At 42.6% G+C, this 24,482-nt stretch overlaps 1 protein-coding gene across 3 annotated transcripts in view; it reads right to left on the bottom strand.

Annotated features, from left to right (window-relative positions):
• Nucleotides 1–2,912: 2,912 nt before the first annotated feature.
• The window catches only part of CD44 (CD44 molecule (Indian blood group)), an 85,647-nt gene continuing 64,077 nt past the window's right edge, over nt 2,913–24,482 (bottom strand). The window contains exons 12-18 of one of the 3 annotated variants that reach the window (XM_023509242.1): nt 21,685–21,786; nt 19,868–19,957; nt 18,764–18,970; nt 15,392–15,457; nt 11,439–11,510; nt 9,190–9,268; nt 2,914–3,266 (exon numbers count right to left, since the gene is read on the bottom strand). In XM_023509242.1, the coding sequence (XP_023365010.1) occupies nt 3,062–3,266; nt 9,190–9,268; nt 11,439–11,510; nt 15,392–15,457; nt 18,764–18,970; nt 19,868–19,957; nt 21,685–21,786 (821 nt within the window). In that variant the 3' untranslated portion in view covers nt 2,914–3,061. Of the gene's footprint in view, nt 3,267–9,189; nt 9,269–11,438; nt 11,511–15,391; nt 15,458–18,763; nt 18,971–19,867; nt 19,958–21,684; nt 21,787–24,482 lie in introns of all 3 variants that reach the window. The other 2 variants (XM_012803646.2, XM_023509248.1) reach the window with 2 other exon arrangements.

The following is a 24,482-nucleotide window of genomic DNA, read 5'->3' as shown; positions in this document are numbered from 1 at the left end:
ACTTTTCCAGAGAAGTCAAATGTTTCCTTTCTTCTAGTCCTCTGCGGTAATAGCATTGAATCAATGTTGGCTATAAAATCGATCCTTGGTGTTATGGATCGCAATGTAGAAGTTTTTGAAAGGTTCTGCTGGAAAAACCCATTCTGTTATGCTAGACACATGGTTGAAGGTGTCTTTTGCTTCATTTTACTCAGAGCTAAATTTAAGGGAAGCCCTCAAGAGGCGAAAGATTTACAATTGCAGGGAAAATTACATCTTAAGCTCTCAGATTGCTTTGCAAAATAATTATTGCCCCCTTATTTTTATAAACAAGACCCAGGTTGATGAATTAGCCCAGGTCACCTGGCCAATCACCTGGCCAATGTCTTTTTCTGGAATTCTGGAATGACCCATAGTCAAGTTATGCTTCCAGAATTACAGCTATTATGTGAAGGGGGTGAGAAGACATCTTATTCCATGGACTTCAGGCAATATTTCAGGTTAGGATGAAGACTTGGACAGCTCTCTATGGTGGCCAAGGAATGAAAGATCTAGACCTCCCTTATTTCTACCTTGAGAACACAGAGGTCTATCCAAGTCAGAGACTATACAAGAATAAAATGAAAGATGATATTTAATTCCAAAATAAAACTGAAAATAATCTCTTAGTCTAGCCTATTTATTGGGAAAGTCTAGAAGGGGTGGAAAACCATCCCTAGCTGTGAGAGACTTGGGTGACCATCCACGGCCCCAAGTGGAATCTGGGGGACAGGTAGAGCCTGGTACACCCTCTCGACTCTGGTCCCATACTGGCACGCCATATTTGGGTTAAGGAGCCTGAGTGAACTTGTCTGGGTGTGCGGCAGACCCAGTCAAGCTCTGGGAAAATAAGGGGCAATTTGACACTAGTGAAAGTAACAACACAGAGTGACCTAATGTCTTTTTCTTTCAACTTGAAAAGAAAATATAAAGAAAACCAGACAGCTGAATATGAAACTGCCTATGATAGTCACAGAAGAGAAAAGAGGTTTTGCAAGATCATGGGGCAGGGTTAGAGGGAAGGGAAAGAGAAGGCAGAGGCTGGGAATGAGGGTAGAAAGTTGGCATCTCTGCTTTAAAGATTCATCTACAAAGATGAACTCTTTGTATAAACCCAACCTTTTTCTTTTTTGAGGCAGAGTCTCACTGTGTCACCCTGGGTAGAATGCTGCGGTGTCACAGCTTAAGTGTTTCTCTTCCCTCAGCCTCCCAACTAGCTGGGACTACAGGTACCCACCACAACACGTGGCTATTTTTTTGTTGCAGCTGTCATTGTTGTTTAGCTGGCCCAGGCTGTATTTGAGCCCACCAGCCTTGGTGCACGTGGCCAGCACCATAACCACTCTCCTATGGGCACTGAGCCTATCAACCCAACCTTGATTAGGTCAGAACTTTTCTTCTTTTTGCTTTGTGGTCTGAGAAACATTCCTTGTAATCCTATAAGTTTAGGTAATAAGTGACTTTTTATGGGAGCCTAAGAAAGAGGGTCCCACTTTAGATGAACCCTTACTTTACAGATTCAATGGCTTCTATTCCAAGCAGCATTTGAAAGTGCCAGAACCAATGGGACATCATTCCACCCGTGATGAATAAATGCCACAAAGAATTGCCAAGTGGGGAGAAATATAAGGTCAGAGGATCACATCATCTCTCTTGCTTGGCCCTAAGCTTGTCTATCTGGTGATAAGATTCCAATGGTGGGAAGTCCTTTGGAAGGATTCCCAGGCACTTAACTCATTCTGAATAGCAACTGCTTGTTAAAGTATATATACACACAGCCCACAATAGTCAGACGGGGTGTACACTGCATCGCCCCACCCCGAGCCATTCAATCAGTTGGCCACTGACCATGCTCCTTCATTTCTATTGGCTTCTCCTTTAATTATCAGCTGACAAAAGCCACTTCCGCATTGTTATGGAAATCATGAGTAGGGTCAGCATCTATGACATGGGACCCCACAAAGGACAGGCCATGCAAACCAGTGCGACTATTCCAAGGCCGTTCTCGAGAGAGAGGAGGAGGCATTAAACCAAGAAAGCGGCTGTGACTCCTCTGCTCACAGTTCTGACTCCACAGGACAGCACAGAAAGCCTTTGGCCAGTCTCTGAAATCAAACAGTACTGCCTTCCTTGATCTCCATGAGATCTGGCTGAGTGGGTCTGAGTGGGGGCTGAGGGGCTCTGGGAAGACCTCAGAGTCCTCTTCCACTTTCAGATCTTCTTGGTGAGCTCCAGAGACCCAGACTTTGCTGGGTTAGAAAGTGAAGGATCACAGCACAAAAGTCAAGATGGAAGAGGTGCAGATGTTTATTAAGAATCAGTTTGAACCCTTTTACGCCTCTGACAAAGTAACTTTAAAAAAAATCATACTGATCAAAGGACCTCCAGGGTTTAATATTTCAAAAAAAAAAAAAAAACCAAAAAAAAAAAAAAAAAACCAAACCACAGATAAATAGCTTACTACAGATAAATAGCTTCACCCTTTGGGTGTCTCCCGGAAGCATCAGAAAAATTTCCAGGGGGGTTGGTAGAAGTGGGTGTGTAACCAGTACACCCCAGCCCCCTATCCCACTGGAAAGTAATGTCCAGGGATTGGGCTGCTGGAGAGGCAATACAGATCCAATCAGATTTCCTCCCGGGGACCAATCCCTCTTAGCCCTGGGGAATGTCCTTAGCTGATGGCTGGTACCTGGGAGTAGGGCTGGGGGTAGCTTGGGGATTAGGAATATGTATTTGTGGATTTTATCAGAAGCCATCCTTAGCAGACCGAGGAGAGGAACGGCCTCTAGGCGGGAACTGGAACGGTCACCGGTTATGAATTGGGCCCTAATTTCAGAAAGCAATGCCGTTTTTAGAAATTGGACCGGAATTCAAACAACAAAACACAAAAAACAAAAAGGAATAGAAAATTTTATCCTTACAAAAAAAAAAAAAAAGATTCCCAATGAAACAATCAGTAGCACATTGCATCTGTTAAGTGTCCCAGTTCCCTGTAATATAGTTATGACTCCACATGTTTGCTTTCAAGATAACGGTGTTGGCATTACATCCCAATCTTCATGTCCACGTTCTGCAGGTTCCGCGTCTCATCAGCTGTCATAAACTGGTCCTGGGTCTCTGTCGGCTCCTTGTTCACCAGATGCACCATTTCCTGAGACTTGCTGGCTTCTCCGTTGAGTCCACTTGGCTTTCTGTCCTCCATAGTTCCATTGCCATTGTTGATCACCAGCTTTTTCTTCTGTCCACACCTAGTAATTTTTAGAAAATTATATGAGAAAAGTGCGATGACACAGTCATCATCATGATGGTCGTCGTCCTTGGGGGGCATCACCATGATCATCGCTATGGTTTACTGATGATCTTAGTATGTGCCGAACTCTGTGGTGGGCACTTTCTTGACTTTATCTTACTGACTCCTACCAACCAGCACTTCTCAAAGTGAGGTCCCTGCAGCCAAAAGCAAAAGAGTCTTCTAGGAACTCATTAGAAATGCAAATTATCCCCTCTTCCTTTCCCTTATTGAATCAGAAAACCCTCTGGCTGGGGCCCAGGGTCTGTGGTTTAACCATCCCTCAGGGGGCTTCTGATACACAGTCAAGTTTGAGAACCACACCCATAACTCTGGGTAGCCAGTGCTGTACTTACTCCCCTATCATAGGTGAAGAAGACTTAAGAATCCGAGAATTCAGTAACGTTTTCCCCATGTTACTCAGAAAATAAGAAGAGAGGACTCAAGCCCCAGTCTGCCCAACCCCAAGTTCTGGTTCTCCTTCCACCATACTGCACAATGGAAAGTGCCTCTTTTAAGCACTCGAGCAGTCTCTGCAGACTTAGATAAACCACCAGCTGGATGATCGTAAATCATCCTGATTTGTGTATTTAAGAAAGTCCTGTTACTTCCTCTTCTCATCAACACTTTGTTGGCCTTGCCAGTGTTATTACTGCAAATACTGAGACGTATAAGGTCATACTGATGTTTCCCTAACGTTAGTTAACTTTCACATAGGAAGTTTAGCAACATAACACAAACTATTCACTGCTACTTTAAGGTTTCTCAAATATTACTTAAAATTTAAATGCAGAACGTTTCTATAGAAGAGCATGACTTTCATCTTGTCCCTGGGTCCTGTCTGGGGTCCTCACCCACCCAGGCTGATGAAATGCTTCCTCTTTCCTGTAACACATCACTGTTACATACACAGGCCTCAGCTTCTGCGTAATGGAAACAAAGTTGCACAGCCTCACAACAACAAGCGAGGTGGGGAGGAAGGGAAGTGAGCTAGCATTTATTGAACACCTCTGGGTTGCCAGATACTTCACAAGTCATTTCCTATAATTCTTAGAATAACCCCACAAAGAAGCTACTATCCCATTACACAGCAGTGGAAACTGAGGCCCAGAGAGGTTGCATCACTTACACACAGGGAGTAAGACTGACAGAGTCAATATTCAAATCTAGGCCTTTATGATCCACAGCCCAGGCTCTGCCTGGCTCTATCAATGCTGCCAACCATCTGGAGATTCGGAAACAGTGTGAGGTCAGAATTGTTCACTTCGCCGCTAGATATTTGGAGTAGCAGAGACAAAGCTTCTATTATTCATGACCATGGGCCATTCCTTGTAAAACTGCCAAGGCCATAAACTTTAATCTCTTGTTTGAGGAAATAAAAATTATACCTCCTCAACAAGAAGTATATCCTGTCTCTTTGGCATGAGGCTTCATGAGGGGGTGGGGAGAAGGATGGTTGAACCATGAAACAGATTCATGGAGACTGGGAATAGGGATTGAGATCACATAGACAGCACAGTACATGGTCGAGGGTCGGGGGTGTCTTTGGAAGGCCTGGTTTTGAGACCTTATTGCTGTGTGACCTGGGACAACTCACTTAACCTCTCTGAGCCTCAGTTCCGGAACTTAGTAAGTGCTCCAGAAGTACTGGCTGTAATTGTTTAAGATACCGAGATTCCCAAGAAATGGGTTTTGTTTGTTTCTTCTGGCTACCCTCACCTACGTTGTTATACTCTCAATAAAGATGACTCAAAAGGTTGAAGATAGAAGGCGGGTGACATTATTTCAAATTGTGTTTCAAATATGTGTTCTTGGGAGGAAAGTTGTCTAATTAAAGTAATTTCCATTTGCCTACCCAATGGATACTTGAAAGGTGAAATGAAATGTTGTGAACAAGTGATTTATGAGCGTAAAAAATATGCCTGTGCGTGGGCATGGCATGGAGATTAATGATATTAATATAAATGAAGCTGATTTTGAAAAAAGATAATCATTCAGCCTGGAGAACATGGGAATATTCTGCTTGGCCTCTGGCTTCCTCCATTTCCCTTTAGATTTATGTGTCGCTATTATCTGAGTCTTTCAGGTGGGTCAGAGGATACTCAGAAATAACTCAGTGCTATATTTTTTGGTTCTCTACACACCTAACAAGTACATTTAAAAGACACATTCTAATTTTTTCATTCTCCTTAGTTGCAGGAATTCAAGAAGGAACACTAGCGCTGAAGGGGCCCCAGAGATCAACCAGCCCAGCCTCTTCACTGTGTAAACCAGACACTGAGTCCAAGAAGTCCAGGGTATTTTCGAAAGCCACACCGATAGTGATGGCACTGCCAGGATTGCAAGGTGGGTGTTCTGACTCCAAAGATCAGAGATCCTCAGTGAATTGCAAATTACCTTTATCTCCTCCTCCCTTGAATCTCAGGTATTAGCTGAGCCTGCAACAACCCCACGATATGGAGAGAACCAGCCTGGGATGCCACCAAAGAAGGGGGGCACTCTGAGCGGGATTTAGAACCCAGGTGGCATACTTTCAGGACACAGTGGAATTCATCTTGGAGGACTCAGGTGCATTATTTAACAACTGATCTCCTGTCTCTTCTACTTGGCAATCCTTAAAGATATTTAGGGATTTATTTGGCATTGTTTTAGAGCAATGCTGCCCAATACAGTAGCCACCAGCCACAGGCGGCTATTTACATTTCAAATAAATAAAATTAAAAAATCACTTTGATAGAACTAGCAACAGGTCAAGAGCTCACAAGTCACAAGTAGCGAGTGGTTACGTATCGGATAGCACAGATGCAGAAATAGGACATTTCATCATCGTAGAAATTTCGGGTAGACAGCAGTGCAAGGTGGGGCGAGCTAGGCTGTAGCTTAAGAGAAGGAAGACATTTCTAAATCATGGAGATTTACAGAGGGAACTTACCAAGCAGCGTGTGGGTGACCACCTGCTGGTGCTTACAGAAAAGACGATTTATTCTCATGAAAGTGAAGGCTGGTGAGCGTCTTTTCTGCACAATCAGCACAGAAACGTTTTAAATCATAAAGCCTTCTCTGGTGAAGTCCTCTTATTTTTCTCCCCTTCAGACAAATTGGATAGATTCTTTAAGGCGAAGGCTTATTCCCCTGGGCCCCATTCAATATCTATCAACCCTCCTGACACCTGCAACAATTGTTTACTCTCAAGGGCAGTGAATAAAATATGTTTCCACTAGAAAGCTGTCATTCAAGGACTCAGGTGACACGAAGAACACAAAGAAAGCTGTTGTGAATTATGGCAGGAGTGGAAAAAAGTACAGAAATAATAGAACCTCTAAACCAGCATCTTTAAGACGACGTGACTCACAGATCACTCCATCATGGGAGTCCTTGACCAATCAATCCCTGTACGTCAACTTTAGTGACTAACACTTTTCCCCTTTCGTCTTTTAACCATCATTTATATAACAATGCCTGGCCCAGAGAATGTTCTCACTAAATATTAGCTGACTAAAATTCAACAGGCCAGTGCTGCCCTAACCCTCGAGATTATTTTAGGGAATGCATGGGGCCCGTGGTACCCTTCCCAGGTTTGATACTCTCTTCCTCTTTGTTGGTCCTGAGGGTCCTAGGAGCCACTTGATATATGTTTGCTGAATAAATAAATCTCTGTTAGAAGCCCCCTTTTCAATCAAACTTTCCTTGATGAAAATAGGATTCTCTACCTCTCTTAAATGTAATGCCCAAAGCAGAAAGGTTCCAGCCTTTTAAGAAGATTAGAAATGGGTTGTCCGCTTTAGTACACGAGAAGGGGCCCACGCAGCCGTTCACCACCCTTTGGCTGCATGGCAAATCTGTTTTCAATTATCAAATCAGGACACAGTAATTTATGGCGTCCAAGCAGCTACTTTCTCGGTGAGATCCTTGCTGTGCTGGGTCCTGTGTGTCCCTGTTTGTGTGTTGCTAGGGTGACTGCCGGTCTTGGGAGGAGGGAGGGGGTAGAAAGAAGGCCCCTTCTCTGCTGTTGAGAATGCAGGGAGTGACATGGGGGCCACCCAACCACAATGCCTGGGCTCCAGCTGCTCCTGGGGACAGCTGAGATGCTTCGCTGCAGTCTCCCCTACGTCGACAGCATCTGGGCCAGCGTTTCTATGGTGACATGCACAAAGCTTATGGATTGTGTATGTGAGCAAAAGTGGGGCCGGGAACAAAAGGGCTGGCTCCAAACAATGGGAAATTCATATTTAATTGAACAAAAGTAATCCAAGGGAAAACAAGGAAGCGGAGGGGAAGTATAAAGACTCTTTGTGAGGACACCCCCAGGTCACATGACTTCAAGTCATCTACAGGAGGCTCGCTCTCTCTCTGTTTAGTCACAGGAGCCTTTAGGAAGTCTTTTAGATTTTTGCTTCTCGTTTTTTGTTCCTGAAGTAATCAGCTATCATGAACTGCTTTGTTTTATTATGCCTTCAAACCTATGGACAGCTGTTTGATTTTAACATTTTATTAACTCGTGCCCGTGTAAAACAGCATTATCTGATTTTCTCAGATCATGAGAGAGGCTTCATGGGCTACGCCTGGGGTTGTAACGAGCCGTGTGATGCTTTCCAAACGGCAACAGGAAAGACTCTATAATTCTCTTTATGTTTTCTCCCAAACCAAAGGCCATTCTCTGGCCGGCAAGATAATCTTGGGTCAGGAAAGGTGGCCTACCTCGGAAATAATATTCCTTCACCTTACAAGATTGCTAAAAAGAAGCACTCTCCAGGGCATTCCAAAGGTTTCTTGTCCCTATGCATATGCTCAGAGGAAAAGAATGTATCTTTATAGCATTAGGAACAGGGAATTTAGACGACTTTTGGAGTACCTCCATTAAAGTTTATCTTCTCTGTTACTAGAATTATTGTTTTTCTTCATTTCACTTTAGGAAGTGTTATTTCTAAAATTTGGTTATGGCTAAACCAGCTATATACCATGTATATATAATATATGTGTAATATCATATATATATACACATTATATAATATCACATATATATGCCTGCCATGTATATATCATATATTATATGTACCTGTCATGTATATATTATATTATACACACATATATATGATAACTTCCAAGACAATAGGCCTTGGTAGATGCAGGGAGAGAAAGTAACTTTTAAAGATATGAAAACAGCCCACATGCTGCTTCTAGAAGTTGACTGTCCTCATTCCGACTTTCCTCTTAAAAATTAGAAAAAAGCTCTTCCTGGTTTCATAAACCTCACTGTTAGGAAGCTCTTCTCGTCTGTAACCTGAACCCTTTCCACTGCAGCTTACAGGAAATAGAAAATAAGTCGTACAAAACAATAAACAAAAACACAAAACCAACGCCTGCTTTGGAGAAGGTTCTTACAGGTCCCCCGGGCCTCAGACAGGCTACAGGGGATGACCAATCCCTAAATCTTTACGCATTTTGTGTGTTGTGAGCGCTCTCAATATTTGTTTACTGAATCATCGACCGAGTATATACTTTTGTGTGCCTTCCTGGTGAGATATTTCGTGACTTTTATCAGATAACATCTCCAGGAAGTTTACCTCTGAAAAAATCAAAAGCCACAAAAGAGTCAATCTCTATTTAAAAGTGGTGGTCAGAAAAGTGAGAGATGTCTCCACTCTCTAAATAAAGGGACAGATAAGAGTTTCTTAAACTGTACCCTGCACACAGATTCCTGGAATCTTGTCAGAATGCAAGGAGACACAGGAGGTCTGGGGTTGGGTCTGAGATTCTGTTTCTCACAAGATTCTAGGGTGCCCAGGCTGCTGGTTCCAGGGGCTACACTCTGAGCAGCAATAGAAAGCCTATGTTTACGTGGTGTTCTTTCACAGGTGGAATCCCAAGGGACGTCCCCTTACCTTCTTCGACTGTTGACAGCGATGCAAACTGCCAGAATCAAAGCCAGGGCCAAGAGGGAAGCCAAGATGATCAGCCATTCTGTTGTGAGTAAACCAGAGGACACGTATGAGCTTCAGAAATAAGCTTTGTTAAAATAAAAATGCACTTTATAAATTGACCTGGTCCAAACAAGAAACACAAACAACACTGCCGAGGGGTCCCACCAATAGGTCCAGCCAACAGGCAGATAATTCTGGAAGAGCAATTTTGCTATACATGTTTGTCTAGCAGGCTTCTTGCTTTAATCTTTTGTCACCAGTCAGGATTTTCAAGTTCCCCCAAGAGAAACATGTTTCCAAAGATGTGTAGAATGACTCGTTGAGACTTGTAGATGCCGTTGGTGCAATATTATTAAGTAGATTAAAGGAAAGTATGCCTCTTTTGAAAGAAACATTCTTTTCCTATATAAGAGCAGCCAGCTTACATTTGATTATCCAAAGATGGAAGCCACCTTCTAGTGTGTGGAGCAGAGGGAGGGGGAAGGAAAGTCAGCTGGCTCTTGGGAGGGTCATTTGGCAACACTTGTTAATAGCCTTCCAAATACTCATGCTTGTGATCTAGCTGTTACACCTCCATGAATTTATAAGACTTCAGAATTGGCTATAAAGATGTTTATTACTTTGCTACTTATAATAGTAAAAGTTGGAAAATTACCTAATATCCCAAAGTAAGGAATTGGTTAAATAGATTAGGGCACATGTATTATGTCCTACCATACATTAAAAAAAAAAAATTATGTATTTAATGATATGCACCAGTATGGACAACCAGTAGGGTATGTTTACTAAAGAGCTTGTAGGAATCATATTTTGCTGTTTAAATTACATCGAAGAATGACCAGAAAGACATATAATAAAACATCGTAACCCTGGCATTTCTAGATGGTGAGATAGATAACCAGTGATTTATATTGTCACCCTTTTGCTTTAGTGGCATTTTCTAAAATATCTTCAATAATCGTGTATCACTTGTGGAACTAATAAAATATTATGCACATGTTTTCAAATCAGGGTTCTCTAACAAGATGCACATACGACCTGACAACTCAAATAAATTCATCTGCAAAGTGGGTTATACATCTGTGCAATGAATTGGGGGGCTTGAGAAAGTAGAAAGAGGACAAGTTGTTCATGGCGCCCTTCTCTTTGGAAGTTCTGGTTTTCCTCTGATTTACTGCTTGGCATTACCTTAGCTTCACCTGTATCTGGTTTAGAGTTGGGGGAGGGGAGGCTGGCAACAGGGTACCATGGCTTTCCCCACCCCCACCTCTGTGCACCCTGACTGGTATCAGGCCCTGGCGTGTCCCACGTGTGGACTCTCACCAGAACATGGAGGAAGGCTGCCACCTGAGAACACCCCAGCCTTCTTGCTTCCCCCACCCCTCCTCCCACGTGCTCGGCCTTCAGCTGTGTTCATACAAGCTGTGGCAAAGTAGCAAGACCACAGCACATCCTTCCCTTTCCCCGGGGGAGGCTCACTCTGGAGACCCCTGGAGAAGGGAGAATTGGAAGGGTAATTTACAACCTTAGGAGAACACTTTTTTTCAGGTGTGTGTGGGGGTAATTTCCCTTTTACAAATGCTCGAATTAGACCTCTAGGCAAGTAAAGAATTTTCATCAAATGCCTTAAGTCTTGATGCTCGGGAGAGCTGAGGGTCTCAGAGCTGAGGGTCTCAGCTCTCTCACTGCATGAGTAACACTTTCCTGGAAGAGTTTCTTCTGTCTACAGGTCCCCGATAAAAAAACATGGCTTGGGGATCAGAAGGATGTTCTCACTCTCCCCAACACAAATGGGCCCTGAAGCTCCACCCTGTCTGTACCTTAAGAAGAAAATTACATGCTTCACCCTGACTCCAGAGATAAGGGGGAAGCAGAGTTTGGGATAGGTAGAACCTGGGTATGACATGGAGGCCCTCAGGGGGTTAACTCACGTGGGAAGGAAGCTTTGATACCTACCACTTCTTTGGGACAAGTCTGAATATATGAGCTTGAGCAGTCTAAGGGACCCTGGAAGAAAAGACTATTCCATCCTTTCCCACCAAGGGGCTGTAGTACTCTCATTCATCCTTTCACTTGCAAAAACAAGCGATCAGGTTCAAAAGCTGGGCATTTCAGAGAATGTGCTTTTGGATGGGTCTCTTCTTTTTTCCCTGGACATTCCAAGAAACCTGCTTTAAGCATCTTTTTCTCCTATCCAGTTGAAAACTCACCTGGAATTTGGGGTTTCCTCATAGGACCTGAAGTTGTGTTTGCTCCGCCTTCTTGACTCCCAGTGAAGTGTCCTAAAGGGAGAAACAACAGTATCTCTCAGCTGAAGTCTGGAAGGCTGAAGCGTGAGTTCCTTACACAGCCGACACAGGCCTGCCTGCCACATTCTGAATCACTCAGAAGCTCTTCATAGATTAAAGATACAGATGTTTATGAAGTGTTACATGAATGACATCCCCCTCCCCCCAAAAAACTGTCCAATCTGATGAAGGCTAAAGTTTGTAATGTTATTCTGTATCAAGGAACAGGAGATGGCTCAGCGCCTGTGGCTCAAGTGGCTAAGGCACCAGCCACATACACCTAAGGTGGCAGGTTCGAATCCAGCCTGGGCCCACCAAACTACAATGATGGCTGCAACCAAAAAATAGCCGGGTGTTGTGGTGGGCACTTGTGGTCCCAGCTACTTGGGAGGCGGAGGCAGGAGACTTGCTTGAGCCCAGGAGTTGAAGATTGCTGTGAGCTGTGATGCCACGGCACTCTGCTCAGGGGGACAGCTTGAGGCTCTGTCTCAAAAAAAAAAAAAAAAAGGAACAGGAGAATTCTCAGCAGGAGTGCTATACTGGGCAGTGCTGAAGACTTTGGGCTCTAGAGCTGGACAGCCCTGGATTCAAGTCCTGTATCTGTCTCTTGCTAGCCAGCCATGTTTCCTGGGTCAACTTACCCTCTCCAAGTCTTGGTCATTCTCATTCATAAGATAGGGAAAGTCATAGAGTCCACAGAGGGTTTTTTTTTTTTTCTTTACAGAGGTTTAAAGAAGTTCACGATAATGGTAGTCTCATGTCATCTTCTATTTTCAACATAAGACCTTGCTACTCAAAGTGTGGTCCCTGGACCAGCCATAAGGTAGAGATATCTCTTGGGAGATTGCTAGGAATACAGAATCTCAGGCCTCCTCCCACATCGACCAAATCAGAATCTTCACTTTAACAAGTCCCCTAGGGAATGCTTGTGATCCACAAAACCCCAAGTAAATCTGAAAATGCCATCTAATACCATCACAGAAGCCAAGGCACACACATAAAAAAATAGGGTGGGTGTTGGGGGAGGGGCAGCAGCTCTTTCTATCTATGAAAAACCAACCTATTAAAGTCCTTGATAAAATATTATTGTAACACACCTTGACGGAAGAATTGATATTTTCTACTGCTAAAAACAAAATAAGGAAATGAACAAAAGACCTCAAACTGGAAAGAGGTATCCAAAGACAGAGACCCCACAAGTCAGAACAAGAGACTCCTTAAAATGAGGGTGGCAACACGCTTTCCAAGAAAAATTCTATGACATCTTGTGAAAAGACTCAAGTTAAAGCATCAAGAATTAAAAAAAAATTTTTCCACTGCTTTAAAACAAAATTTGAAAGTCTCCCACTCAAATGAACATTTTTCCCTCACCTAATTTGAACCTACTGTAGAATCCTGAAGGCCACCAAAGGGAAACCAGTCTCAGAGACGTTTGTTTGGCAAATTAGTGACTGAAGATGGTGAAAGCTTTCCTTAGAGAGTCAACCTTTAGACTGACTGAAATCTTGGTTGCAGTGGTTATTTGGGGGTAGGATGACTCTTGCTTATACAATCTGATGTTTTGTTACAACTCAAAGGGAACAAAGCAAGTTCTTACCAGACGTCTGGCCCATCCTGGTTTGACAGCAACCTTTAATTTTCCAAGACTCCAAAGGAGAGCAAGGCACTTTCCCTACCCATCTTCCACTATTCTTGTGGTTGGCAGGTTTTCATCTACACAAGACATGGGACATTGGCCAACCAAACTAGAGGTCTTTGGCCACCTGAAAGCTACCTAAGCAGGATAGTCACTCGGCTGGTCTCTTTTCTGACTCACAGCAGCCTTGGACATTTGAAAGAGAAGCCATTAATGGATCAGAACCTCTTTATTTTGATCTTCCAAGAATAGTGCTCCCAGTAAGGAAAGATCTGGGTATGTGAACAACAAGATGGAACCTCCTGTTTGAACAATAGATACCTGCACAGGCACCAGCTCCCACCCACCTAATTCTCACTTCAAGCAAAAGCCCAAGAAGATGGATGAGAGATAGCAGGCCTTGCTTGGAGCCCCAGACATCCACAAATCCGGCCAGGGTAGGCCTGGCCAAAACACGTTTCCCAAAGAGAGGAGGCATTTAGTATTCAAGTTGAGAAATGAAGTCCCATCTAAGACGTGTGCACAGGGTCATTCAATGGCTTCAACTGTGAGAAAAGCAGGCCAGGACAGAGCTTCTCAAGTTTTAATGTGCATAAAAACACAGGGGATCCTGGATGAGGGTTAGTCTGGTTGAAATGCAGACCCTGATTCAGTAGGATTGGTTTGGTCAGAGATTATGCTTTTGCAACAAGCTCCTAGGTTATGTCTATACTGATGGTTCAAGAACCACCTTGGCATAGCTGGGGTCTCTTAGTTTTACAGAGCATGATTTTTAGCAGTAACTGTTTACCATTTCCAAGATACTTTTATATTCCTGATATCCTGTGTTCCCTATAAGAACTCTCAGAGGCAACCGAGGCAGGTGATCTGATTTCCTTCTTACTAGTAAGAAAACTGGGGCTGAGAAAGAGCAAGTGCCCTGCCCAGCGTCCCCTGGGAACCTGAGACTCCTGTCTTTATATCAGAGGCATCTCAAATGAATGCCTATCTCCTAGAGCTCCTATGTAAAAGGTTATTCTCAAAGTCATCACATAAATATCCATCATCACACTTGCTTTAAATGTGATGTAAGACTGAAGAAAACCCTGACTCCAACTCTGGCCTTAAAATAGGAGGATATAATACAATTAATAATGTATGTGGATTCATTGGTTTGCATGTGGTCATCTGAGTTTGTAATGCCCATGGAGACCTTTCAATAGTCCCAGCGTTAGAGGTCATTAGCAAATCTGTCTCATGTCAGACTTTTGCTGCCTGGAGTAATGTTTACAGGGGTATGCTCTGAGTCACAGTAAGCAGGAGTGCATTTAACAAGGCATACTTGGCAGTGATTATGGTCATTACAGAATTCTTTATCCAGACTGTGATTATAAGAAGCAATATGAGACCCCCAGGCCTAAAACCTGGCTCCAGTGCTCAATGGTCACATCAACTCTGCCAAGCTACTTACCCTCTGTGAGCCTCAGTGTCCTAATCTGTAACATGGGGATAATGGTAGTACTTACATAAGTCACGGTGTTTGTAGGATAACTGAATGAGTTAATATGAGATGAATTCTATGAGTTTGCTGATACTGACTGTTCTTGACCTATAATAGCAATGGCAGTTTCTATGGTCCAACCTAATACAGGTGAAGTGTTTAGAATAATGCCTCCAGTGCACGGTAAACTCTCAATATATGCTAGCTCTCAGATTGTGTGTGGGATTATGCTAAATGCTTTACCCATATCCTATCATTTATTTTTTTTTTATCATTTAGATTTTAAAACACTAAAAGTGTTTTAGCCCTCTAACACTTATTATTATTCCAAGTTTATTAGTGAGGAAATTTTGTCTCAGACCCTTTAAGCATCACGTTCAGTTAATATGTGGAGCGGGATCAAACTCAAAACAATTCTTATTCCAAAATCCATGCTGGTGTAATAGGAACATTCAATTGCTGAAGTCCTTCTGAGCCTTTCAGATGCAAGACTCTTCTCCAGCACAGTAGTTTACAAAGAGTAGTCCCTGCCCAGTAATATCAGCCCTCCCAGGGGGACATATTAGACATGCAAACACTTGGGCTATACCCCAGACCTGCTGAATCAGAAACCTTAAGGGCAGATCCCATCCCTGTAATTGTAGCATATGCTAAGAAAGTTTGAATACCACTTCTCTAGAGACACTGACTCAAACTTCATTAATAATCACCAGGTTCGATGATTATGACTATGAATGACTTAGGTGGTTCCAAACTCACCATCTGATTCAGATCCATGAGTGGTATGGCCGCCCGGGCTGGAGTCCCTGGATGAGTCGTGGTCTCCTGCAATGAGTAATCAAGAAAGGTCACAACTGTGCGTTTCCATGTATATAGCCATTTGCATTTCTTTACGTTCCATACAGACCATTGAAAGTGCATAGTCTCTTAAAGGTAAATAAAAAATGATGGCAAAAGTGCCTCAAATTACTGCCAGGCCAGGCATGGTGGCTCATGCCTGTAATCCTTGCACTTTGGGAGGCCAAGGTAGGAGGATCCCTTAAGGCCAGGAATTCAAAACCAACCTGCACAGCAAAGTGACACCCTGGTTCCACAAAAAATAAAGAAAAAATGAGCCAGGTGTGGTAGCACATGCCTTAGTCTCAGCTACTCAGGAGGCTGAGGCAGGAGGATTGCTAGGGTCCAAGAGTTCTAGGTTACAGTGACTTTGATGGTGCCACTGCACTCCAGCTTGGGCAACAGAGTAAGACCCTATTCAAAACAGAAGGAACAGAAAGAAAAAATTACTGCTTATTGCACTAAGGAATAGGCTAGAGCTTAAATCAAAATTAAGGAAACTAGGCTCAGTGCCTGTAGCTCAGCAGCTAGGGCGCCAGTCACATATACTGGAGCTGGCAGGTTTGAACTCAGCCCTGGCCTGCCAAACAACAATGACAACTACAACAACAACAAAAAAAATAAGTCAGGTGTTGTGGTGGGCGCCTGTAGTCCCAGCTACTAGGGAGGCTGAGGCAAGAGAATCGCTTAAGCCCAGGAGTTGGAGGTTGCTGTGACATCACAGCACTCTACCCAGGGTGACATAGTGAGACTCTGTCTCAAAAAAAAAAAAAAAATTAAGGAAACCAGGGCAGGCAGTATGAAGGATGACCATAAGAAGTTTTGCAGACGTGGAGTCTATGGCTTAAGGAGTAGGGAGCTGGCCCATATGCTGGAGGTCGTGGGTTCAAACCCAGCTCTGGCCAAAAAGTGCAAAAAAAAAAAAAAAGTTTTGCAGAAACTTGGTTTTGGTATAAATCCAAGACATGTAGCAAGGAACACTCTAACAAAAATATTATGATGTCTTTGCAGGCCTGAAGTTGAGACTAGACATTGTGGATTTTAAGTAAGGACTATATGAATTGGATTCTGAGAAATACAGTTCAGGGAAATGGGTGAACTCTGTCCTAGGACATGACACATTAAAGAGATTTCTCTGAGGCAGGAAATTGGTTGGCAGTAAAGAATTTTGGGATCGGATAATGTAAAGATTCAAAGAGAAAACTCAATGGCTCATTGAGAGAAAGAAGAGTTTAAAAATAAGTAAAAAAAATGGTGAGATGATAGCTAATATGTAAACAATATGTATCTGGGTATTAGATAAGTTAAAAATAATATTTTTCAAAAGTTAAGTCTCTATTTTCAACATGACTAGTTAATAAAATCGCATCTTCTCAAACATTCCATGGGGCTTTAGATTGAGGTAAACTCATGAACTGCTGAAAGTCGAAATCTATAGGTCAAATCTTCAGTCCAGTATATGGAAACTCCATCCCCTACTCTTAGTTTTCAAAAGTATATTGGAATGTTAAAAAAAAAATCACAGGATAATTGTTCCCTAACATGGCTATAGTTGTCCATCATGAAGGAGCCTGTGAGAAACACAGATACGGTAACCTGCTTGTCACCATTTCCTAGATGAGAGAAGGTGGAGGCGGGTGACCTGTGATCACTCATGTGATGGTATTAAAGAGACAGATTACTGTGCCCTTTGGAGGACACGTAGAGTAACTGAAAACAGCATTTGCTGAAGTGTCATCCCGATGCTCCCACTACCCAAATCACCATCACCAACCCCACCACCACCACCACTGTCACCACCACCACTGCCACCACAATTCCACATGCTTTAGCTTTAACACTAAGCATCACAATTACTGAGGGGAAAAAAAAAACATATGAGCAGAAATGAGACTTAAAGGAGTGTTTTGGAAGAAAACCAAGGATGAGAACTGGATCACTTAATCCTTTAATCCCTGGAGAATCACGAAAAATCTGTCCAGACCACTGTGGAACAGAGAAGGAATGAGCACAGGTGACGATCATGTCAATCTTGTAAAAAGCATTTGATTTGCTAACAACATGATGGTGTAAACCCTCTAGGATACCGTGACCGTTAGAGTTGCCATTTAAAATTTAAATTCATTAGGCTGCACACCAAGCCTTATTTTGCCAAGAGAAACAAGGCAGTGCTCTAAGATTTATTTCTTCAGATGAATATTAACAGTGGTACTTGGAATTTGTAACGAGGGAGAGCAGGACCTTGCAGAATAAAGAGCTGGCAAGCGTAAGGGGCTTTGTTGTGCCAATATCGCTGAGGTCAGCATTTTCTTACATTGTTTTCTTTGAAGCCATGGGGTGAGCAGCCCAGAGGACAGAGGCCAAGCCTGTGGCATCGTGGACTTTCTGTCCCCATCACAACTGTCATCTGTTTTATATCCTGGATGCTCATAAGTTATCCTTTGCTTCTTTTTTTCATTTTTTTAGGGGAGAAAAATCTCTGGTCCAAAAAATAAATATTTAAAGTTATTAAGCACTTGGAAAACTGGCCCTAGGAGGAGAGAATCACTTTTTACTTGCTTTACTAGAGTGGGCATTTTCCAGTTTCCCTTTCTTTGGTATCAATTTCCTAATGCAAATGGGGGAACAAAAAAAGGCAGAAGTAGACAGGATCGGTTATTTGAGAGGAAGTATCTCTTTTGGGATCCATGTCAAATTTAACTGAGTAAGTTATCTTCGGTCATCTCTGCCTTTACAATAAGAGAAGTGTCCCTACTCATTACCAGTGGATTACATCACAACGTTTTAAGTGTGCATCGGAACTAGAAGAGGTTTATCCACCAACCCATCACCAAAAGTAAAATCGATCAACCCATCACCAAAATTAATTTCAGAGCCAAAGATACTAGCTGTATATGAAAATTATTCATAAGCTGGGTAAAACCTTATTCAATAGGCAGCATGTATTAGTTGAATCAAATGAGATTGCTAATGTTCGATTATTCTGACCTACAAAATGATCAATTTCATATGGTTCAACTGGATAGATCACAAGATCAGGAAGAAGACAAAGCAATTCCACCGTAACACCCAATCAAGTCGCGCACACACGCTAAATGGCAAAGTCATTGGCAAATGGAAGCATTATTTTATCTAAAATAAGTCCAAGTTTCCTTGCACTGGAATTGATGACCAGTGATGAAATCCATATCACAAACTAATCGCAGCCTGTGCAGAATGCCCCCTCTCATATGAAAGTGTATGTTGTTTCTCTCTCTTGGAGAAAGCACACCAGATAACAAAGGGCCAAATTACCTGAGAAGGCGAGATCAATGTTAGAGTTGGAATCTCCAACAACAGTGACTTCAGTACCTCCAAAGGACCCCGTCTTAGCAGGGGTGACGGGGATGAGAGTCCTGTTTTCCTTCATGTCTGGATAATGAGTCATATAACCTTCCAGTAAAGTAGTTGAGCCTTCAGAACGACTTTGACCTCTTCTTCCACCTCTGTCATCATTCCTATCTGTTTGGAGGTGGAACCAATGATAAACCCACATTTGTAGGATTTGCCACCCACCACGTGCTCATCTTTAGGATGTGCAATTCTGCGAAAGCTTTCCACTTGTTACCCATAAGTCAGGAGCAAATGATGGTGAAGTTTGTCACACTGTTGAACAGAATCAATATTTTGCAACAGACACAATCTGGACATCACTCAACAGAAGAGATTTTGGTGATCCTAATACCCAGAAGAGGCATGTGATGTAACATCTGTCTGGGTTATTAAGGTAAGGCTTATGCCACTATAACTGTGAACTTGGAGTCAAATCAGGTACTAGAAAATCTTGAGCTCTTTCTCAATGGGATCCACCTTTGATGAAGTGGAGAAAACACGTCACTGGATTCAAAGGTAAAATTATGCTGCCCTCAACCAGAATAGCAAATGCAAAGTTTCAAAGACCTGAGGCTACTAATTTAATTATCATTTCTTTTGCCAGAGGGAACTCCTTTTTAGTCACCAGTACCATGGAGCTAAGTTCCAGAGAACAAATGGCAAAATAATATTAATGTAAGGAATATGGACAGTGACATAATCAGATTTTTACATCAATTGTGAATTACATATAAGCAATCCATTATTTTAAAACTACATCACTAACTCTACAATGTAAGAAACCCAACCTTTAAGATTAAGAATTATAATTTTCACTTAGTACATGATGTGCAATGTCTTCTAAGAGGTCTACAAGAAAGGGATCTAAAGAAAAATCAGAGAACCATCACCAGACGCACCTTATAATCAAGAGTAACAGCATAACAGCAGCCAGCTGTCACACCTCCACCAGAGACACTGCAAAAGCACCCATAACTTATTGATTGCTATCGATAGCTGAAGCCAACTGGGCTTTATGCTCCTTACTGCTTGATGTCAGAGTTGAAGTTGTTGGATGTTCTTTATCTTCTTCCAAACCTCCATGTGATGTAGAGAAGCTCTGAGAATGACTCTGCTCTGTTTCAATGAGGGATGAATCCACCATTAATTTGAAGCCATTATATTACTCCTTTTATCTGCTAACAGGGAGGATATAGCGATAGTAGAGTCAGATGGCTAAGTACACAGGAAGACCAAGGTCTGTGCACAGCACTCTCCTCTGACTGACAGAAATATACAGAAGAATTCTGTTTAGCCCCTAGTTGGCCTTTAACACCGTCATTTCTCAGTATAGTCAACCAAGGTAAAGTGACAAAGTGGAGACTGAGCTAAAATTTTGTCTACTCCTGGATTGTCCTGGCCCAGTTGGATCAGTGACTGTTGCCAGTCACTCAGGAAAACCAGACTATGGAGAAAGGAATGTTCAAATTTCAGTGTTCGCTTCAATAATCAAGAGCACCTAACCATGGCTCATGAAGTGTAAGTGTAGGGAAAATAAGCACTGTGATAGCCTTCAGCACACCTCTGGCCCCAAAGGAGAAAGAAGCCCATCTAGAATGACCTGCTCGAGTAACTCAGATCAAGTTGATACAAGGAAATACTTAACTCTGTTAGAGTGATCATTAAATCAAAGATATCATTTTACTCTATTATTGGGGTTTTGATCTCATCTGTGGCTGGGGATGCTCATCACTGCTCCAATGAAACGCTTCCTTGGGCAAACACAGGGCCCTCAGTGACATACACCAATCTGAGGTTGAACAAATGCCCATATCTGAAATCACTTTGACTGTTGAGTTCATTTCTTTTGTGTTCTTCAAAGGAAAGTACTGACCTCTGAATTGCAGGTATAAGAACTTCATAAGCCATGTGCACCACCACATAGATATTATAGCCAGGAGAGAGACATGCACTGAATCCCAAACCCGACCTTAGAACAAAAGGCAGCAGTGACATAAAGTGGAAGTAGAGGCCTATATGCAAATCCTTTGATGCTTAACACTGTGCTATTTGTATTGCTGATGGTCAGCATATACTTGATTTTTTTCCTTTGCCTAAAGATCTCCTATGAAAGACTTTGCCCATTATATGTAGCAAGAAGGCCCTCTTAATTCTCAATTTATTTCATATTCTGCCAAGAATATGAGATTATGAATGACTTTTGGTTAATCTCTTGGCTACCTCTGCACATGTAGAAGAAATAAAGTGTTCTAGAAGTTTAACATGGCTTCCTACCACTTTTCCAGTGATAGAAAGAGATAGTAGCAAATGCTTCTTTTTTTCTTTCAAGGACCTTGCCACCTTGGTCAATTCTCAACAATAAGCCTGGCAACTTCTCTGTGGGTGGGCCTGGTTCCCCTACTCTCCAAGATTGTCTAGCCCCCCGAATATCTTTTTACAACCATGCTACCAATCCTACTTCTCTTCTGTCCTGATTGGAGGAAAGATGGGAATTGAAATGAGATGGTCCGTTAAAACATAGAGGAACCGCCCTCCTGGCTGTGGTCAGGTTTCACTGACATAACTATTTAGAGAAGGAAAATTGAGTTGAATGAAGTCTCACATCCTTTTTTTTCTTTTCTTAAAATATAAAATCACTGAATCTGGAAGGCTCCAAGAATGAAGGCAAAATCAGGTTTAAAGAACCCCACAAGAAATGCAGACAATGAAGGTATTTTACACCCTGGGCTGAGCTGAGCCACATAGCACTACAGGCACCATTCCACCACCAAGCTCTGTCTATATCTTGGCCAATGGGAGCAAGAGCTGAAGCAGCAATGAGGAATATAGGTCATTATCCTTACGCGTTGTCATTGAAAGAGGTCCTGTCCTGTCCAAGTCTTCCACCAAACCTGTGTTTGGATCTGCAGTGGACTGAAGGGTTGTACTATGACTGGAGTCCATATCTGAAGGAATTAAATCAATGTTATTGCTTGATTTAAACCTAAACAACTACCTTGGGGTGGTTTATGGTCTACAGCCAAATTATTTTTGTATTCAACCTGGATAAGAGGAAAGAAAGCACATACTGATTTATATTCCCAGAATTGGGATACATGATTGTTTCTTCAAAAGATATCACAAGAATAGCTCAGGGCCCATAGCACAGTGGTTATGGTGCCAGCCACATACACCAAAGCTGGCAGATTCAAACCCTGCCCGGGCCAGCTAGACAACAATGACAACTGCACCAAAAAATAGCCAGGCATTGTGGCGGGCACGTGTAGTCCCAGCTGCTTGGGAGGCAAGAGAATTGGTTGGGCTCAATAGTGTGATGCCACGGCACTCTACCCAGGGCAACATCTTGAGACTCTGTCTCAAAAAAAAAAAAAAGATATCACAAGAAGTAACTGGCTTTCCTTTAAGGGCTGAGTTTTCTGGAAGCTGTGATTTTTGTTTATTGTGGAAGGATTCTACATGAGCACACGATGGGACACCCAAGCCTTGCAGAGAAACAGAAATATCCCCTTTCTTATGAACACCTACAGTCTGACACGTGGAGAAAAGACAAAGATCTCTGGCTCAGACACAATTTTGTCATCTCCCCCCTTACAGGCCATAAGGGCTTTCTTTCAAAAGCTCTTTTCACATTTAGTCCTTTTTTGCTTCACAAAAGTCATCATCCAATACCACATAGTGGAGGCCACGGAAGTACACAGGGCAAGGAATAAGAAGCAGCATATGGCACCGAACTATTCTGCCCCAAAACATGAGTATGAGAAGGTCTTTGTAATTTAACATGTACAATGATGACTCATATTGAAATTTTGCTGGGATATTTGTAGATGTTTCCTGTCTTTTTCTTTTTCTTTTATTTTAGAAGAGTCTCACTCTGTTGCCCAGGCTAGAGTGCTATGACCTCAGCTTAGCTCACAGCAACCTCAAACTCCTAGGCTCAAGCAATCCTCCTGCCTCAGCCTCCCAAGTACCTGGGACTATGGGTGCCTACAACCACAGTCTGCTAAGTTTTCTATTTTTAGTAGAGATAGGGTCTCACTTTGCTTAGCAGGGTGAGCAGGGTCACTTGATCTCAAGTGATTCTCCTGTCTCAACTGATCTTCCCACCTGCCAGGATTACAGGGGTGATCTGCTGCACCTGACTATTTTATTTTATTTTATTTTATGACAGAGTCTTATTATGTTGCCCTGGGTAGAGTGGTACTGTCACAGCTCTCAACAACCTTTAACTCTTAGGCTTAAGCAATTCTCTTGCCTCAGCTTTCCAAGTAGCTTGGACTACAGGTGCCCACCACAATGCCCAGCTATTTTTTTGTTGGAGTTGTCATTGTTGTTTAGCAGGCCCAGGCTGAGTTCGAACCCACCTACCTCAGTGTATGTGGCTGGTACCCTAACCACTGAGCTATAGATGCTGAACCCACTGACCAATGTTTTTAATAGTTATCACAGATCTATTCTGCTAAAACAACAAGTCCTATGATGATATAGGGGGCCAAACAATCCATACCCATCATAGATATTGCTGGTTCTCCAATTCAGTCAAAGCCCATGGCACATACTGCCTCTGGGGAGATTTTATCCATTCCTAATGACTCCAGAAGAAAGTGCTAGAATGTTGGGCACCCACATCTTTGCTGTAGCCTTAACGTGCTAAAAGTCTGAGCAACATAGTGAGACCCTGTTTCTATAAGAAATAGAAAAATCAGTCATGCGTGGTGGTGTGCACCTATAATGCCAGCTACTCAGGAGGCTGAGGCAAGAGGAACACTTGAGCCCAGGAATCTGAAGCTGCAATGAGCTATGATGATGCCACAGCACTCTAGCCTGGACAATAGAGTGAGACTCTGTGAAAAAAAAAAACAAAAAAACTTTGTAGGACAAAAATGTGACTGACTCTTCTATCCCAGATTTCAAAAAAGAGGAAAATCCAGCTAGCCCAGATCAAAACTCCAAATGGATATTCTCCCAGGAAAAAGTCTTATCTGACGATGGATTCTAGAAACTCCTTCCTCCCTTCTATAAGTAGAATCCTCCCACAGGTATCGATCACACCATTCTACAGCAAGACCAATTGTACTGTCCTTGACATGTTCGTCAATTTAATGGACTTTCTTTCTCTTCATCAGTCTGGAGACTTAGTATTGATTCTCATGTTTTTTTACTGGCTTGGTTTTTCCCCACGGATGTCCTCAGAGTCCCGAGGCACCTTGTGCATACATGTAAGCTGCGTCTGTGTGTGGCACAGAAGCCACTGAACATAGTGGCCCTGACCTAGCCACCCAAACACATCTTCCTTTATGACAAACAGATCCACTCAGTTTGACATATTCATTCCTTGGTTTTTCTTCATTCATGCTTCCCCTTACATGAGTTTCCTGCATAGAAAAGCTTCCCTCCACTTCCTTTCCCTGACTATCCAGATTTTTTTCTCCCATTTTTCAAAAACCAGATCCAATCCACCTTTCCCTGATGCTTTTGGGAGGCGGGGTGTGTGGGAGGTTTCTCTGAATTTCTTTAGCATTTATTGTTGGCAACCTTCGTTTCACATCTATTACTTACTGCTTCACATTGTTAGACATATTTCAGTGTTAAATGTTTTCTTTTGCCAAACCTCCTGCTAAATTCTTCACTTTCAGCTCAGGGC

This window comes from Otolemur garnettii, unplaced genomic scaffold, assembly GCF_000181295.1.
Source record: "Otolemur garnettii isolate 467f Iridium unplaced genomic scaffold, OtoGar3 scaffold00001, whole genome shotgun sequence".
NCBI classification, from domain to species: domain Eukaryota; kingdom Metazoa; phylum Chordata; class Mammalia; order Primates; family Galagidae; genus Otolemur; species Otolemur garnettii.
The sequence above is the reverse complement of the archived record's forward strand: the minus strand, read 5'-3'. Positions and strand labels throughout refer to the sequence as shown.